We start from the raw sequence: 18,213 nt of genomic DNA, 5'->3' as shown, positions 1-18,213 counted from the left end.
GGTTCTCTGCCCCCTACAGTTGAATTTGGGATATAACAGTCCTGTGTGCATTTCAGAAACTTATTTAGAACCGTCAGTCTCATTGTGCCTTGCTTGAAAACAGAAACAAATCCCATCTGTAATCATCTTAATGAACAGGTTGCATCATACAGTTACATGCATTGGTCTGCATCCAGTATATATAAGAAACACATTTTAAATAACAAATTAGGCAAAACCTGGCAAAACTTGAGAAAACCTTGAGAAACATTGTAACTAACACAATCCCTGGGGTACTCTGCCCCCTACAGTCGAATTTGGGATATAACAGTCCTGTGTGCATTTCAGAATAAAAACATATTTAGAACAGTCAGTCTCAGTGTGCCTTCCTTTCTTCTACAGGAAAACCTGCAGACAGACACACACACACACACACACACACACACACACACACACACACACACACACACACACACACACACACACACACACACACACACACACACACACACACACACACACACACACACACACACGGAAAAAGAGAGACTTTTAAATAAGAAGCTTACCAAACAAGTCATCATCACTAATATCTCATTGCCTGTCATCAATAAGCTTGTCATTAAATCACACAAAAAATTGTACGAGGTCAACATACCTTTTTGTATTTGCATGGGATTTGTGGTGCTGTTTTCGGTTGGTTACGATTCCTCTGATGTCCGGCTCCATCTCCGTCGTTGCAACACGAAGGACATCATGTAGATGGCCATCTGTAAGCCTGGATCTCGGCTTGGATTTGTTGATGGCCATGTTGGAGAAGGTCTTCTCACAAATATATGTGCTCCCGAATAAAAAGACCATTCTGATGGCATGCTGGCACAGTGCAGGGTAGGTCGCTGGGGAAAGTCCTTTGTAGAACTCGATGAGATTCCTGTCACAATATGCTGCTCTGGCCTCGGAGCTCTCCTGTAGGTCGATGAGCTCAAACTGCATTTCTGCAGGCTCTTCCGCAGGGACACACGAGAAAGGATTTTGGAAGAGGTTGATTGACTTCTCGTGGTGCCTGAAGTCGGAGAAGCGGTGCTTGAATTCTTCCCTTAGTTTTTTTATGAGGTTTTGGTTGTGGTCTGAACGCAGGTGACGCAGAACGTGGTGCCGAATCTGCCGATCTGCGTCTGTTTCATCTACGAGCGCCTTGCAGGCGGGAAAATGGGTTAGATCTCCCTGTTTGAGCTGTCCCTGCAGCAGTTCAATTTTTCTCGGGAAAGCTTTGACGTGGTCAAATAGTGTGGAAATAAGCTTCCCATGGCCCTGCAGCTTGAAATTGAGATCGCTGAGACAAGTGTTCAAATCAACAAGGAGCGCTAGGTCACAGAGCCATTTAGTGTCACTAGGCTGTGTCAAATCCTGTCCTTTTGACTCCATGAACTCTCTTATTTCCTTCCTCAAGTTAAAAAAAACTCTTCAATGTGGCACCTCTGCTCAGCCACCTGACAGCAGAGAAGTATATGACGTCACCAAATCTGCCTCTGATTGCTCCAAAAAAGTCTTGAATTGGCAGTGATTCAGACCTCTGGACTTCAGGAAATTAACCGTCTTCACAACAATCTCAACGACATGTTCTATTTCAAGCGTTTGAGCAGCGAGGGCTTCTTGGTGTATTATGCAGTGATATTTGATTAGTTTCTCACCTCCGCTGTTGGCCACTTTCTCAGAGAGCAGCGACACGGCACCTGCCTTTCTTCCGACCATTGCCGGTGCTCCATCTGTTGTGACACGACCATAGACGGCAGCTTCACATTGTATGCTTCGAGACTGCGACAAATGTCGACTCCCCTTGTTCTGTCTTTAGTATTCTCCAAACTAAGCTCCTCGCCTATTTCAAAGTTCTCCGTGACTGTTTGGATGAAAATCAGCAATTGCGCTGTATCGGAAATGTCCGTGCTTTCATCCAGTGCGATGGAAAAGGCTCCCTTTCCTAGTCCCTCCATACGTTGTCCACGTTGCTCTTTGAGATTTCTTTGCCAGATCTTCGATTCGTCGTGTCACTGTGTCATTCGACAAACTTATGTCACAGAGCTTTGCTTTTTGCTCAGGGCATACTATGTCGGCCACTTTCAAAATGCAGTCTCGCACAAATTCTCCGTCACTGAAGGGCTTGCTCCGGCGGGCAATTCCTTGAGCTACAACGTAGCTAGCCTGTGTTACACCTTCACCGGATTTGGTTAGATTTGTGAAAATTGACTGCTGTGCAGCGTAGCCTCTTTTAAGATGTTCAAGCATACCGGTGCACTCCTCGCCGGTAAATCTGTCGTAGGTTTTATGATTGATCATAATGGCGTTTTATGTTGAAGACCTTCAGCCTTGCATTAACCTGCTTGCAGATCAGGCACATGACCTTATCTGACTGGTGAGGTACCAAAAGGCTGTTTGGTCCCCGAGTAAAGTTTGATGGTTTGTATTCACACCAGCCCAAAAGGTCCGCACCAAGGGACCGAACTTGTTTAGTGCTCACTAAACACGGGAATCAATTCAAAATCTGTATTAAACAGGCAAGTATGCTAATGGCAACGGGAATGCCCGTAGGTTAGAGCGTTGTGATTGGCCAAGGATATACTGCGGTCAAGCCAGCCGACTCATCAAGATCGGCGGTCAAGCCAGCCGACTCAGTTTTTTGCCGTACCTGTATATACTAGCCATTACGGTAATAGCGTCTCAGAACTAGTTTCAAATAAAAGCATTCGTCGGGTATATACAAAAAGACAGTAAAAAAAAGCAAATACTATCAAAGGAAGTGTACGGCCGTTGTGGTATTTACTTTCAAAATAAAAGCCCACCAAACCAATATGAGACATATTACATATGATTTTGGATACGATTTAAAAGAAAATGCCCTGTTATTCCAGGCTCATTTCACTGCAGGGCGATAGTTCAAGACCACACAGGGTCACCCAAGAAGTTTCAGGACATTCTGAACTGGAGTTTCAAAATAAAAGCCCACCAAACATTCCAATATGAGACATATGACATGATTTTGGATTCAATTTAAAAGAAAATGCCCTGTTATTTCAGGCTCATTTCACTTCAGGGTTATAGTTCACGACCCCATGGGGTCAGGCAAGAGGTTTCAGAACACATGCGTAGTTTCAAAATAAAAGCCCACCAAATATGAGACATATTACATATGATTTTGGATTCGATTTAAAAGGAAATGTCCTGTTATTCCAGGCTCATTTTACTTCAGGGTTATAGTTCACGACCCCATGGGGTCAGGCAAGAAGTTTCAGAACATTCTGAACTGGAGTTTCAAAATAAAAGCCCACCAAACATTCCAATATGAGACATATGACATGATTTTGGATTCAATTTAAAAGAAAATGCCCTGTTATTTCAGGCTAATTTCGCTTCAGGGTTATAGTTCACGACCCCATGGGGTCAAGCAAAAGGTTTCAGAACATTCTGATGTGGAGTTTCAAAATAAAAGCCCACCAAAGTTTCCAATGTGAGACATATTACATATGATTTTGGATTCAATTTAAAAGAAAATGCCCTGTTATTTCAGGCTCAATTCCCTTCAGGGTTATAGTTCACGACCCCATGGGGTCAAGCAAAAGGTTTCAGAACATTCTGATGTGGAGTTGCAAAATAAAAGCCAACCAAAGTTTCCAATATGAGACATATATTACATGTAATTTTGGATTCAATTTAAAAGAAAATGCCCTGTTATTTCAGGCTCATTTCAATTCAGGGTTATAGTTCACGACCCCATAGGGTTAGGAAACTTTGGTTGGCTTTTATTTTGAAACTCCACATCAGAATGTTCTGATATAGGGTTAGGAAACTTTGGTTGGCTTTTATTTTGAAACTCCACATCAGAATGTTCTGAAACCTCTTGGGTGACCCCATGGGGTCGTGAACTATAACCATGAAGTGAAATTAGCCTGGAATAACAGGGCATTTTCCTTTAAATTGAATCCAAAATCATTGTAATATGTCTCATATTGGAATTTTTGGTGGGCTTTTATTTTGAAACTCCACATCAGAATGTTCTGGAACTTCTGGGGTGACCCTATGGGGTTGTGAACTATAACCCATGCTCATTTCAAGTGAAATGAGCATGGAATAACAGGGCATTTTCTTTTAAATCAAATCCAAAATCATATGTAATATGTCTCATATTGGAATTTTTGGTGGGCTTTTATTTTGAAACTCCACATCAGAATGTTCTGAAACCTTTTGCTTGACCCCATGGGGTCGTGAACTATAACCCTGAAGAGAAATTAGCCTGAAATAACAGGGCATTTTCTTTTAAATTGAATCCAAAATCATATGTAATATGTCTCATATTGGAAACTTTGGTTGGCTTTTATTTTGAAACTCCACATCAGAATGTTCTGAAACTTTTTGTGTGACCCCATGGGGTCTTGAACTATGACCCTAAGTGAAATGAGCCTGAAATAACAGGGCATTTTCTTTTAAATTGAATCCAAAATCATATGTAATATGTCTCATATTGGAATTTTTGGTGGGCTTTGATTTTGAAACTCCACATCAGAATGTTCTGGAACTTCTGGGGTGACCCTATGGGGTTGTGAACTATAACCCTGAAGTGAAATGAGAATGGAATAACAGGGCATTTTCTTTTAAATCAAATCCAAAATCATTTGTAATATGTCTCAGATTGGAATGTTTGGTTGGCTTTTATTTTGAAAGTAAATACCACAAAGGCCGTACACTTCCTTTGATAGTATTTGCTTTTTTTGACTGTCTTTTTGTATGTACCCGACGAATGCTTTTACTTTAAACTAGTTCTGAGACGCTATTACCGTAATGGCTAGTATATACAGGTACGGCAAAAAACTGGGTCGGCTGGCTTGACCGCTTATCTCGATGAGTCGGCTGGCATGACCGCAGTAAGGATATGTAGGGGGGAGCCACACAATGGTGGATATAACTGGATGCGTCGGGACTGTGCTCGAGTTCTTTGCAAACAAACTCACGATTCTTTGCGACTTTATACAAGTGGTAATAAAGCCTTAATCTTTCAAAGTCCTTCTTGACATCTCGTATTTTAGAGTATTAGATTGTGGGTTTTTCAGCTAACGTCTCCTTTCCGCAGCCCCTAGCGTTCCAGGGGTGAATTGCAATACCATACTGAAAACTGCAACGCAGAACTTCGAAAGGCTCACGACTCCGTCGAAGCGTCTGCGTGGTCACGGAGTTGGACACACAGAGTCCTATAACAGAATCCTAAGAGTTACATGTAAATCCAAATTGACCAGATATTTAAGCATGTGTTGCTAGATGCAATATCAAGGCTGTGACAGTTTCTCGCCAGAAATTGGAATAAAATAAATTGATACCTCAGTTACCTGATTACATTATTGGCTCAGTCATTACATTTTCAAAGACCAATAACGTAATTACCATCCAATAACGTAATTCGTTATTACATTATTGGCAAAAAGTTATTACGTTATTGTCTCAACAACTTTATTACATTATTGGCAGTTATTACGTTATTGGCCGTTATTACATTATTGGTTACTACACTTACTTTTATTATTTTAAAACGTTTAAAACAGTTTTAGCTGTACGCATGATTAATATTCAGGTGGTTTTCAAATCCATCAAGTTGCTTTTACTGAAAGCGCATTACATTACAGGAAGGTTTAAATTTAGCTAGCTAAGTTCATGCCTCGGCTGATGTTTCTGAAATTAAATGTATTGCCATTTGTTTTTCCCTCCTGCACATACGTTAAGTCACCACTTGATGGAGTCAAAAATCTTTTAAACAACTATTCTATTGTGGAATAGACATGTCTGGGATTACACCCGTGGCCTTCAGGTCTTCAACGCCCTGACCACCGACACACAACCGGGACCCGAGCTCAACTCACCGCAGTCCCGTTCGTCGGCGCCATCCCAGCAGTCCGGGGAGCGGTCGCATCGCCACGACAACGGCAAACAAGACCCGTCGCTGCATCCGTACTCTGAGGAGCCGCACGAAGCGATGGCAGGGGATGAAGATGAAGAAGAAGAAGAAGACGAAGAGAGGGGCGGGGCATGACACAAGACGCCGCCCTCGTCCCGTCCGTCCGGGCAGTCGGGCCGTCCGTCGCACAGCTTGGCGCGGGGCAGGCAGGGCCCCGACGGCGGGCAGCGGAAGGCGTCCGAGGTGCAGTTGAGACAGGAGGCCTCGTCGCTGCCGTCGCCGCAGTGGTCGGCGCCGTCGCAGCGGTGGCGCAGGGGGACGCAGCGACCGCCGCCGCACGCAAACTCGTCGCCTTGACAACGACGCCCTCCTGCCGGGAGAGGGTGACACCATGAACGCTACGGCGGAGATACTGATTTACTTCTACTGAACGACAGTGAATACTGCTGTAGGTATTCGGTTATACAATGAACACTATTGCAGTTAGACCATACAGTCCTGTACAGAAACTGTTATACACTGATCAATACTAGAGCTGCACTTAACACAGCACTGTGGATGCAGTGACATGGTGAATACATACTGCAGAGACACAGTTCTAAAGTGAACCCTTCTGCAGTTAGACAATACAGGAACATTCCTGTACAGAAACTGTTATACACTGATCAATAGAGTTAAAGATAAAGTTAGAGAGTTAGAGTACTAGAGTTGCAGTCAACGCAACACTGTGGATCTAGTCACACGGTGAATCGGTGCAGAGATATCCTGAGATATCCTGTGAGATAAAGTGAGCAATTCTGAAGAGCAACAGTCAAAGCAGTAAACATAACCGAGATTTTTATATATACACTGCAATTAAAGTTGAATTTTCATAGTGAAAACGCCTGCAGCCAAACAGTTAAACATTGACATAACACTGCTGCAGAGACAGCATGGTAAGCCTCCAGTGGGAAATGAATGGTGTAAGATTACAGAATAACAGCATACTAGCTTGTACAACAGTAAAATGCGTCTCAGCTGGGGTTTCTAGTGCCCTATCCAAAAGTTTCCTATGGGGAAGTTTGTTGAAGAACATAACAGACAAATTAAGCTAAATTCTTCTGGAATTATGTAAGAAGTGACCTAAATACAGTCAGCTAATCTGCTCTGAATCCAACACTGTGGAAAAGCTTAAATACCAAGCAGGGATACAAACACCAATAAGAGTTATTGTACTGTTTCATTATTACGATAACAGTATCACTTATTGATTGATTTGTTGACTTGATCGTTAACTGCACTGGCTGACCAAATTAGCATCTCTTCAATTTGAATATATAGATAGTGAAGAATTTTCTTAAAGCAAAAACTTGACTTGATATCAGAAAAGCATGTTTTTGGCGCACTTAGGCCCCGTCCACACGAAGCCGATTTCATGGCGAAACCGCAAAGGTCTTGTACGGTTCGGCCTTCCGTCCACACGAAGCCGGCGAATCCGCTGACCGAAACCGCAAACTTCTGAAACCACCCTCGGAGGTGGTTTCAAATCTACCCGGTTTCGTTTTGGATTCGTGTGGACGCCTGAAACTGACTGAAACCGCAAACCATGACGTCATCGCCCCCCCCTTCGATCCTCTAGCCAATGACTGTTAAGCCCGCGGAGTCTCACCCTTTATGCGCATGCTCGCCTCTTTTCTTATTTATTTTCCTTCTGGATTTCTGTAGCAGAAGCAGCGCCCCTTATGGGCCTGGCTTGTGTACTACAGCGTTTATACAGGTCTACCCGGTTTCGCTTGGCTTCGTCTTTACGGAGATACTTCGAAACCGGATAGATCGAAACCGTAACGGTTTCGCCCGTTTCGGCTTCGTGTGGACGGGGCCTTAGTTGCACAGCCCTGCCCATTCATACACCTTTATGAATCTCAGGTGTGCAATGCAAAGCAGCTGTCTGCACATCACCAGTATCATGAGGAGCAGGGGGATTGAACTAGCAACCCAGCCAATGTCAGTGTTCTAGCTTTTGGGGTGGTCCTAATTGTTGATTCGTCTTCTTACCACAATTGTGCTGCGACTCATCGGAGCCGTCGGGACAGTCCGGAGAGCCGTCACAGAGCGAGGTGCTGGACACACAACCGCCCCCTACACACGAGAAGCCCGGACACGCCTTTTCGGCTGAATCAGTTAACCAATCAAAACATAAAAGACAATGAGTAACGGCTTGTGGCCAGAGATTTGCTGTAACTTACAAATAAACGAGAGCTTTAAGAGATCTGCAGACGCAAAAAGTAAAGTTTAACTGATTCCTTCGATTAAAGATGTATCACTTATCACTACATTCATTCATTCATTGATGCAATATCATTATAGACACAATGCATTATTACGATCAAAAACTGAGAAAAGGCTTGTGATGACCTTTCCTGGTTGACAGGGTGACAATTGAGCACAGCGAAACCAACCTCAACAAAGCAACACAGGTCATTCATATTTTATGGCCAAGCCATCATGCCAAACTCATGTTACAATTGTAGGGCGCTGGGCACCTTATTTCGTTTCGAGCGATTTAACTGCGACAAAAAACATTATGCACAATTGTGACTTCTGGGTACAGCTTGGAGACAAAAAGCCTTAAGACACAACAGTCAAGCAAACAGCTACTTGCCTGCATAAGTATGGAGAGAATGCGCTTATGCAATTCCATCACCAGAAATGAGTTCTTAAAATATACGCACGTCAAACAGAAAGATTGCATCACCTCACCTGAAATGACACAGTAAGTTAATATATGAACAAGGATAAATATTCCATGAAGGTGGTCCATGCTTGCGTCCTCAACATTTGGATGATTTTGCGGCGCATGAGAATGACGTGTCCCATGTGGACTACAAATGGGCGGGGATTTTAAATCATAATACATAACGTCACACTTTCCGCATGTCACCCCTCGGATATAAACCCACACATAATTTATGTTAAGAAGCATTGCTTACGCAGATTTGCAAGGCAGGAGGGTCTCGTACATCCATGGATGGCAGGCCTAACTGTACTGTTGAAAAGTATTTCATCTTTTCAGTTTTAATCGCAATTATATTACCGGATTCAGTTTGCAACAGATGCTATTACAGCAACTGTCTAGAATATATATTTGGTTGCTCCCCTGGGGGAAATGTACCCTTTTAACCAATCTGTATAGTTTATGATCAAACACAGGCACACGTTATATACCAGAGTATTTCAGAACAGATTTTTCACACAATATGTTAAACATCTTTTAACTTTCAAAATATGAACCACTTACTCCAGTAAATAACCAGACAATGGATTGAGTATACATTTCTTCTAAGAAAGCATAATCACAAACGGAAAACAAATATTCCACAATGAACAGCACAGGATTCAAAGAGGGGCAGCGGTTGACATAAGATTCTTTATTAACATTTTCTATAATACAGAATTCAAAACAGGATGCTGCGGTTTCCATTACGGTCCGCCTGTGACGTTCAGACGCCCCCTGGTGGCGCGGGCGGGTAGTGGAGGATTGTGATGAGTTTAGAGGTAGGGCTCATCTTTGGACAGCGTCAGCTCCCTCGGGACGTTGCCAGGGGTGACGGCCCGCTTTGCAGGAACGTCAGGAACTTGGCTTGAGGAGATGACACAGATGAATGAGAAAAGAAGCAAATGAAGAGAACAATTCCGAGGAAACTTTTTTATAGTAGGACTATACGCCTCTATAGCATGGCATGTAGAGGATGCTTTTACCACACGGGTCTTACATAAAGAGGGTGCATACATCATCCTGGCAGTGTAATACTTCTTTACTTAGCGAAAATCAATGCCTTCTACCGCACTACACAAAGCAAGGCATTAATGTCAAGGTTCATCATTATGGTCCAGGTAAGGTGGTCATTCCTAACTGGCTTTGCAGCGTAAACACATGCAGGTGAGATATATATAAACCAATGTACAACGTTGGAATGTTTCATAAGGCGGACCAGATGAATGTGCGAAAGGGCTTAGCTATCTTGCAATTCCTTCAGTACATCCTTGGTTGTAAGTGTCAGGGGGACAGGATAATTATGTGGTGTTCGATCCCCAATGTCGGCAAGCCTACCTGTATTTATCTTTGCGCAAGATGCCTAATCACCAACGTTTTCCTTTATGACCTGTATCTGAATTCACTTTGAGGGCTGAGCTGAGGTTTAATATGTTCCTCCATTTCACAAAATCAATATATCAGTGCGAGTCTAAGTTAGGATGGACGTTGGGGGGGTTTAATTATGGGATGTGAGCAGGGCTGGATATAAATCTTGACTAAATGGCTAGTAACATTTCAGCCATGCTGGTAAAGAATGTCGGTCTAAAACCTGGCTTGTGAGGGAGATCGTTGGTTGTTACCTCCCAGCAGTGAGGGCCTTCTGTGCCGACATGATTACTGTGGCAGGAACCGATTCCCTGCGTCCATCCCTGGTGTGGTAGTAGTTGCCTGCAAACTGGTGGCTGGGGCCGACTGGGAGCTTGGCGGGTGGCTGGGTTCTGCACACATCAGAGACATACACGTATTGTGTTGTAACGGGTGTAACTACGCCGATTTTATACACATAGATTGAAGAGGATCATAGATCAAAACATCTACCACAAAAGTAAATTAAAATAACGGTGGAAACAGTTTAACCAGAAACAATACAATGACAAAGATATGGCATAATTTCAAGTACATTGGGAATGTAAGAGGTCAATATAATGTATAAAGGGATACCAAGTCTTACCTCTTTGCTAATTCGCCATAACGCAGCTGGAGTTTAGCTTGCAGGTCATGCTGTAGGACGTTAATTAACAGATTAACTAGATTCATGTATTATATTACATTATACACAGACTGTAAAATTAGTTATAACCTATGTATGTCATTTTCGGGCGTTATGCTAGGCTACACAGGCCTGTTTACGAGTCTCTGGTAGCCTTTGTGAATCTAGTTGTTTATCGGCACAACAGATTTATCAGCATTGCTTTATTTGAATATGATCTAATTTAAATGGCAGCTTACCCCTGATAATAAATTCCGCAACTTCTGGACAATTTTCGTAGCAGTGGCCATGATTGCTGTTGTGAAGGGCACAACTGTTCTTCTGTACCACTTTCTGGAACTATTACATGACTGCCACCTAGCGCTATGGCGTGATATAGGCCTATCGTCTGCCTATGTCGTCTGGGTAACTCGAAAATCAATGCTTTATAAACTGCAATGTTCGATCCACATTATCAGGTCCAGAGATGCACCCTTCCCGCACTGTCCCCTCCAAATGATTAGGTCCTGAGATGCATCTTACATGTGACCCCCAACCCAGCAGAAAAGGAGGTTCAAGATGAGGAACACAAAAGCAGCATGTGTGAATTGGTTGAATAAATATTTCCAGCATTCCATCCATATTATTCTAAATAGATTGTAAAACAGATTTATAAATGGCTATTATGTGTAATAAATGTATGCTCTTTGCACCCTTTTTAAGTTAAGTTTGTCTTGATTATTGGAAGACTTATCTATTGTGTGTGTGTGTGTGTGTGTGTGTGTGTGTGTGTGTGTGTGTGTGCGTGTGTTTCAGAAAATGCAGGCTAATTAAGACACAAACCCTTTGACAAAGTGGTTCAGGGAACACTTGAAAAGTGTGCACATGAGCACATGATTTTCTAATTGGAGAACCATCAAATACAATGAATGGTAGTGGCGCTCCTGCTGCTAATTACCAAGCCTCTTGAACATATTAAGTTGACCTTGTCTTCAATCCAAGGGAAACTTAATTCCACAAACACACAAAGTCAAAGCCGTTTTCGTCTTTCAACACACGAGAGCGACAGCTCGTTATTTTGAAAATATTCCAAAATAATAGTGGCTGTTTGTGAAATATAATTGTTGTCTCCTCCTTGTAATACAGTATATGTCAGACATGTGGTGGCTGATAGGTGATAGGAATTCGGACACCTCTCAGGAGAGCTAGGTGGATATTGACCCCTGGCAGTGAAGTGTGGTCCAAGCTTTTATGAATTGCTATCTTCCTTTCATGTTACAGGTAGTTGGGAGAGACTCCTTGGTTGCACTTGAAATTTCACAATAAAAACGCAATATGTGCCATTATAAATGTATTTAAAACAATTATGAATAAAATTGAATCTGATGCCAAGAAAATAAGAAACTGCCTATAAGGAAGGTCAAGTGTTGCTTATTAGGCACATTAATTACAAAAAAACATAATCAGAAATATGTTTACAAGAATTCTTAGAAACCAGTTCGATTTAAATGTATCATTTAAACAGAAAGCGTTAATGTAAAAAAAAAAAAAATCATGTTTTCTCTTTCTGGTGCCACTGCTCGTTCTCTCGGAATACCAGCAGACAATGCATGTATGGGAGGGGGTTTCAGCAGGTTTCAGGGGGTCCGGCTACGTGGATGAAGGGTCTCCTGGCTCTCAGAGATTCTTCTCAGTAATGATAACATCCAAAAGCCGCCGCCACACAGAACAGACTCTCCTGCGGAGGAAAACAGTGACAAGATGAGTAGGTCCCCACCATCACGCGGGTGGTTCATTTGGCCCAGACCGCAAGCAACCAGAGAATGAATAGAAAGAGCTTACATTCATGAACAAATCCTCTGCATAACTATCCGTGTCTGCATCCCAGAAGCACCTCGAAGCCATTCTGGTGGAATGCATAAACAGGTAGTTCAGGGACGGATATACAATACCTCTACATTTCAACAAAAGAAGGATGATAGGTTATTTGAACATGGCTGCAGGTTCGAATGACCTCATACGCATACGAATACCATGATCCTTTTTAGTATACAGTCAAATATACTTAATCACTGCTCCAAACAAGTGTTACTCGTTTTGGATTTCACCTACTTCACTCCCTCTCCTCGCTGTTCCCCAATCACAACCTGCACCACAAACTTATATCGTTCAAACCCAGCATCTGTTGAGGGAGATACCAAAAGGTTTACCTTGATGCAAATGCTGCAATAATAGTGTGTGTATGTGTGTGTGTGTGTGTGTGTGTGTGTGTGTGTGTGTGTGTGTGTGTGTGTGTGTGTGTGTGTGTGTGTGTGTGTGTGTGTGTGTGTGTGTGTGACAGAGACAGAGACAGAGACAGATAGAGGGAGACGACAGAGGGAGACACAAACACACAGACACACAGACACAGACACACAAATACAGCGATAACAGAGTGTAACGCAATGATAAGAGGGTGTGTTTACCTTTTAGTTTGTTCTTGATGCTCTCCGCCAGAGCGCGAGACAGGGCAGGCACCTCCTCGGGCTCATACTGCACTCCGGACAACTGCTCCCGCAAGATCTCACGAATACACGCCTTCACAATGACTGGCTTAAACCTGCATTGGGTGATTTAGTTAGTAGGCCTAACAAAACACAACTGGAGCGCAGATGTTCTTATTGTTGTTGTTTTAACATAAGAGCTGCTTCATCCTTACACAGACGCTCTGCAAGAGAGTATTTGGTGAGACTTAGAACATCGGATAGTTAGTTGCTAAGCTGATTATTTTGCTCGTCACAATAAGCAAAGAGATTAATATCTCGCCAGTTGGTTGATCCACTTCATCGACTCACTTGTGTTGATAATTAGGTCGCAAATGATACGTATTTCCGCCTGTGTCTTGTCCTTCCATCGCTCGTCAATCTGCTGTTATTAAAGTTAGCTAAGCTAACTGTTAATCACCGGCAGGGTTTACATGTTACCATGGCAACGTTGTTTCCACGTTTCCTGTTTCAAAATAAGAGCCACTTTGCGTGGCGTCGTCATTTGCTTTTACAAATACATTTCAAACTAATTCATACGAGTTCATGTAGCTGGTCATTTCAGCAGAAGTGACCCTGCAGCATCCTGTAGGGGTTCTCATGTACTAGTCTTCTTTAATAGGTCCATGGTACTAGTACTGCAATTATTTGGCTAGATATTAAAGCATGTGTAACGTTATATTCTGAATGACATTTCTAAATTTTCTATCTCTTATATTATTGTTTAATATGGATAATCGAAATGTATCAAATTTCTGTCCTAGATGTTTAACTACATTGAGAAAAGCCATGTGGAATTTCAGTTTCAGAGTATATTGACAATAAAGATCATTATATTCATTTTTATTCATTTATTTGTTTGCGGTTTTACGTTGTTAATATTGAAGATATTGCCAATATTGTAACCCTGCTATTCTCTGCTGACTCTTATCACCGGACACATACTTGCTAGAATCAGTGTCCTCAACAAACAAGTCTTCAGGGCACACTCTCTAGTAGGCTGCCACACTACAGTCGAGTGCAAGAGGGTTCTCAGCCAGACAGAAGAGACCATTAGTCTCTTTGTTGTCCTCTTCCTCACGCCTGACCTGAGCCCACTGCTGTAAAAGCTCTGTTGAACAGTTTGATAGAGCGCAGCCATTCGCCATTGTGTTGGCATAGTTTATCTGCCAGATTTCCAGGAAGGAACTGGGAGAAGAGCATATTCTCCATCTCTTCTTCTTCTTCCCTGGGTTATTGGCACACACAGGGGAAGGGGGTACCATCTGGGTGGGCTGGTCTCAGTGACTTGTAAGTGGTCCGCACCCCCTCAATGATGCCAGCTTGGATGTAGCCCAGGAGAGCTGGCTCTTTACAGACCACCAGGTCCTGCACCTTATTGTAGAGACTATGGAAAGACATTATTTCCCCATAGGTCCTACAATTTAGTTTATGAGCAACAACAGTAATTAACAAGCCCAAGGAAAGGAGCAGGAGCCCCTGGCTCTCTAGAAGCAGACCCCGGTTCCAAGTGCCCGAGGTTTGAGCTTCAAATGTAGATAGATGCTTGGTCAGTACTGGCTTGCAGTCTGAGGAAAAATTCAGCACTTATTTTAGAACCTTATGAACCTGTAGGTTTATTATAGAAAAGGCAGATAATTTGAGGGAGTTACATTAGAAAGAATGTCCAAGAAGAAGCTGTTACCAGCAGAAGCGGCTGGGAAATAATATGTTTTGATGAGATTCTGTGAACATCAACTAGCAAGGGCAGTGTGCTGGTCTGGAAGTTGGTGCTCGGTACCTCAGAGACACTCTGGATCCTGGGGTTGGAGCTCTGGATCTCAGTCCGGTGGGGATCCATGTTCCTCCAAGGAAACCACACCACTGTAAGAATCACACGTTTATCCATTTTGCTGTCTGATCAACAACTATGTTGATTAGTTAATTTAAATCTAAGACACTATATATAGTGTCTATATAAATACATATATACATATTTAGTATATATACATATAGAGACAACAATTTAACAAATAGATATACAGGATGAGGCTTTGCATTAATGTGGCCTAAATTCAATTTTGCTGCTGTCAAAATCTGAAGGTTGGACTAACATCAGATTTTAAGTTCTAACAGGCAGACAGGCTCAACACAAGGTATGACAAGAATGCAAACCAAATCCTTCCTTAGGTCCCTAATGAGAACCAAACACGTGGTAATGGGAAAAAAACATAGTGAAATAACGAGTATAGCCAAAGATCAGGCAACGCAGAAAGTACAAACACAATACAGTACAAGAAAGGGAATAATAGCATGCACGTAAAAAAACAAGATCTCAACCTGAAGGTGGCATCACTATGAACGCCCTGTTCCCTTTTGTATTTTGGCTCTCTTGGAATGATAGGGCACCGGAGGTTGATAATGTATGCTGTTGCCAGGCCGTTCAGGGCCTTGTACATGTATCTAATTATGTTTTCTAAAACTGACTGGTAACAAATAGAACCCGATTTGGGACCAGTGTTTAGACCTGGTCAGTATCAGGCTTGGATGATTGAAACAGGGGAACAGGGCTTCAGTATTCTATGAGTAAAATACTTTTTTTTTCAGCATGTAGGATATGAAAGGATTTTTCGAATCATATTTGCACTTTCATGATTAAAGATGAACAAAACAATAATAATTTTAAGCATAAGCATGTTTCATTAGATTAGATTCAACCTTATTTTCATAGCACAAGTGAGAACAACCAATACAACAGAAAGCAGCATGTTTGGTTTTGTTGGTTTAATTCACTCTCATGTTTTGAATTCTTTGGTCATCCCCTCTTTGTTATTTGACTACACCGAGTAAAGTTCTGTTGTTCTATGTGACAGAATGGGGACAGATCCATACAATCCCAGTATGTAGAAAGGTGAAACCCTACACTTCCGGAGTGGTTGTGTCTCTTTTGAACTAACAACTCCCATTAGTTCTTGCTGCCGTGAGTCTCGGGGAAAAAGTCTGGAGTTGTGCTCTGTTCAGAATGATGCGAAAGAACTTCTATTTTGTGTCGCTGCGGCCAGGAACCAGTACTCTCGTTAATGTTGCACTGGTGCTCTCCTTGTTACTACTCAGAAATGACATGTTGAATGCAAATGGTAAGAGATTTAAAGCAAAGTTCTAAAACCTGTTTTAGCTGTTGTAATACCTATAATGTATGTTGCTGTTGGAATGTCTTAGATCTGTCAGAGAGATGACTTAGAAGATGGTACTTTTTAACTTTTGTGTTTCATAAAAGATGTGTTTGAGTAGTAATATGAACAACGCTGGGAAATTCGTTTTTTCTTTGTTATTCTGGGAGAACCCAGTTCACCTGAATAATGCATCAGGTTCCAGGTACGGGCTGAACTGGGGCAGGTGAAGGAGCAGCAACCAGTTCACATGAAAAACAGAAACAATTATTTGCTGATTGCATTTCTTGATCCATTTCTAATTTATCTCTGTGCTTTGCGCCTGCTTGTTGTTGAAGGTCATAATGGATTGCGTTACAAACTTATAACCTCCCATGGGTACAAAATATTACTACAGTTTTGCATTGTGGAAGATAATACTGTGTGTGTGTGTGTGTGTTTGTGCGTGTGTGTGTGTGTGTGTGTGTGTGTGTGATATTTTCACAGTTTTTCCTGTATATCCTTCTGACAATATGACTATAACAAATGGGACAAATGCTGCAGCCGACAACTTGACTGTAATCCAGGGTATTTCTAAATTGCCATCAAATATTCTGACAATGGCTCATCTGTCCGCCCGTGACCTGATGTCAACGGAAAAAATGACAGGTTGTGTATCTTGATCTCTTTTTCCTTGATGTTATATGTTGAAGCTAGCCAATATGTTGAACGGATGCCAAGTTTAACTGGAAAATACTGTAGCCTATACTAGAGTTTGCATGAAAACAAAAAATGCAACCGAACAAGAGTTAAAAAAATCCTTGAAATGCAACAGAGGATGCTGTGCATTGACGTTTACCATTCGGATACAATGCATTGAACTTTTGCTCTGTTTTCCCTTTGCTTCAGTTCGCCTAACGCTCCGCGTCTCCGCCCGAGGTCCCCTGGACCCAGAGCTAATCCTGGCCCTGAGCGGGGAGGTCAGCACACTCAGTATGCATGCACACTGCTGCACTTCAGGGTTGCTGCTAGACAGTAAAACATCTCGGTTGGCCAGCTTCATACAGATCTATAATCCATGTTTTAAATCTCAGTGAGTGCAGAAACCCCCAGTCCTGCCATTCAAAAATCACGTAGCCTAGTCTAAAGGTCAGGCATGGTGCTTTTTTCCTTATTAGTGTTGGTCAACCTCTCTGGTTTATCATTCATTCCACAGTAAACAATGAAGCGGCCTCACTCAATGATGTGGGAAGCAAGTGGGGCTTTTGCTTGGCTAAAGTTTTTCGACTTTTTTTCTTTAGTTAAATTTAATCAAGCTGGCTGGAATGTGAAATTGACAGCACCTTGAAATGAAGAATAGACCGGGAAGGATTATAGGATTACAGCAGTTGGTAGTAGAGGTAGTTGAGTTGACTGCCAAGTGGGGGTGACAAAAGAAAAACCTCGATATTGAAACGTACTGTAATAGTGGCTCTTTAATTTGTAAAACATACTAAAGTATACAATATAAAAAAAATATGTTAATGGTGTTTTTTTTTTCTTTTATACTTCCTGTTTCAGCAGCTAGGACTCTACAACGTAGGGGGGGATAATGGACTTTTTTCAGCGCAAATATTAGGAATAAAGCCAGTGGACTCTGCACCTTGAGGTTTCATCATTCCATGCCTGCGCGAGGATCGCTTCAATTATTTACAGATCATCGGAAAAGATCGAACAACTTACCATAACCCTAAATGTATGTTCTCATGTATTGTCCACTGTCAATGTCATTGCCTCGATCCTATCACCATGTTAAGACTAACGTACGAAAACATTGTTGTTGTGTGGAGATGTGTAATTAAAGATTAACTCGCAATTATCATTTGTATACGTTGCACTTTCAGATA

At 42.1% G+C, this 18,213-nt stretch overlaps 3 protein-coding genes and 1 long non-coding RNA gene across 5 annotated transcripts in view; all 4 read right to left on the bottom strand.

Moving 5' to 3' along the window:
- Positions 1–8,764, bottom strand: part of LOC130393107 (low-density lipoprotein receptor-related protein 8-like) — a 30,448-nt gene extending 21,684 nt beyond the window's left edge. For both annotated transcript variants that reach the window (XM_056603695.1, XM_056603696.1), the window contains exons 1-3: positions 8,654–8,764; positions 7,949–8,065; positions 5,880–6,284 (exon numbers count right to left, since the gene is read on the bottom strand). In XM_056603695.1, the coding sequence (XP_056459670.1) occupies positions 5,880–6,284; positions 7,949–8,065; positions 8,654–8,714 (583 nt within the window). In that variant the 5' untranslated portion in view covers positions 8,715–8,764. The remainder of the gene's footprint in view (positions 1–5,879; positions 6,285–7,948; positions 8,066–8,653) is intronic.
- A 517-nt stretch (positions 8,765–9,281) lies between these two features.
- Positions 9,282–11,047, bottom strand: ndufa7 (NADH:ubiquinone oxidoreductase subunit A7). The gene is made up of 4 exons (XM_056603698.1): positions 10,938–11,047; positions 10,660–10,709; positions 10,289–10,426; positions 9,282–9,533 (listed from the first exon to the last, which is right to left on the bottom strand). The coding sequence occupies exons 1-4, from the start codon at positions 10,986–10,988 to the stop codon at positions 9,443–9,445; spliced, it is 330 nt and encodes a 109-aa protein (XP_056459673.1). The 5' UTR covers positions 10,989–11,047; the 3' UTR covers positions 9,282–9,442.
- Positions 11,048–11,775: 728 nt separating this feature from the next.
- On the bottom strand, positions 11,776–13,670 carry dynlt2b (dynein light chain Tctex-type 2B). The gene is made up of 5 exons (XM_056604228.1): positions 13,512–13,670; positions 13,143–13,276; positions 12,790–12,859; positions 12,520–12,583; positions 11,776–12,415 (listed from the first exon to the last, which is right to left on the bottom strand). The coding sequence occupies exons 1-5, from the start codon at positions 13,568–13,570 to the stop codon at positions 12,368–12,370; spliced, it is 375 nt and encodes a 124-aa protein (XP_056460203.1). The 5' UTR covers positions 13,571–13,670; the 3' UTR covers positions 11,776–12,367.
- A 370-nt stretch (positions 13,671–14,040) lies between these two features.
- LOC130393738 (uncharacterized) lies at positions 14,041–18,205 on the bottom strand. Its single transcript, XR_008897141.1, has 3 exons — positions 18,050–18,205; positions 14,980–15,062; positions 14,041–14,586 (listed from the first exon to the last, which is right to left on the bottom strand). It is a non-coding gene; the product is annotated as an uncharacterized LOC130393738 (long non-coding RNA).
- Positions 18,206–18,213: the final 8 nt, after the last annotated feature.

The sequence above is a fragment of the Gadus chalcogrammus genome, chromosome 12 (assembly GCF_026213295.1).
Source record: "Gadus chalcogrammus isolate NIFS_2021 chromosome 12, NIFS_Gcha_1.0, whole genome shotgun sequence".
NCBI classification, from domain to species: Eukaryota; Metazoa; Chordata; class Actinopteri; order Gadiformes; family Gadidae; genus Gadus; species Gadus chalcogrammus.
This window is presented reverse-complemented; position numbering and strand designations above follow the sequence as displayed.

Coding starts and splice junctions, on each gene's coding strand:
- ndufa7 (XM_056603698.1), bottom strand. CDS start 10,988: ATGGCCACTGCTACGAAAATTGTCCAGAAGTTGCGGAATTTATTATCA. Junction 10,710..10,937: donor TGCGGAATTTATTATCAGGG/GTAAGCTGCCAT, acceptor AACGTCCTACAG/CATGACCTGCAAGCTAAACT. Junction 10,427..10,659: donor TATGGCGAATTAGCAAAGAG/GTAAGACTTGGT, acceptor TGATGTGTGCAG/AACCCAGCCACCCGCCAAGC.
- dynlt2b (XM_056604228.1), bottom strand. CDS start 13,570: ATGGAAGGACAAGACACAGGCGGAAATACGTATCATTTGCGACCTAAT. Junction 13,277..13,511: donor CGACCTAATTATCAACACAA/GTGAGTCGATGA, acceptor CACCCAATGCAG/GTTTAAGCCAGTCATTGTGA. Junction 12,416..12,519: donor CAGAGGATTTGTTCATGAAT/GTAAGCTCTTTC, acceptor TTTCCTCCGCAG/GAGAGTCTGTTCTGTGTGGC.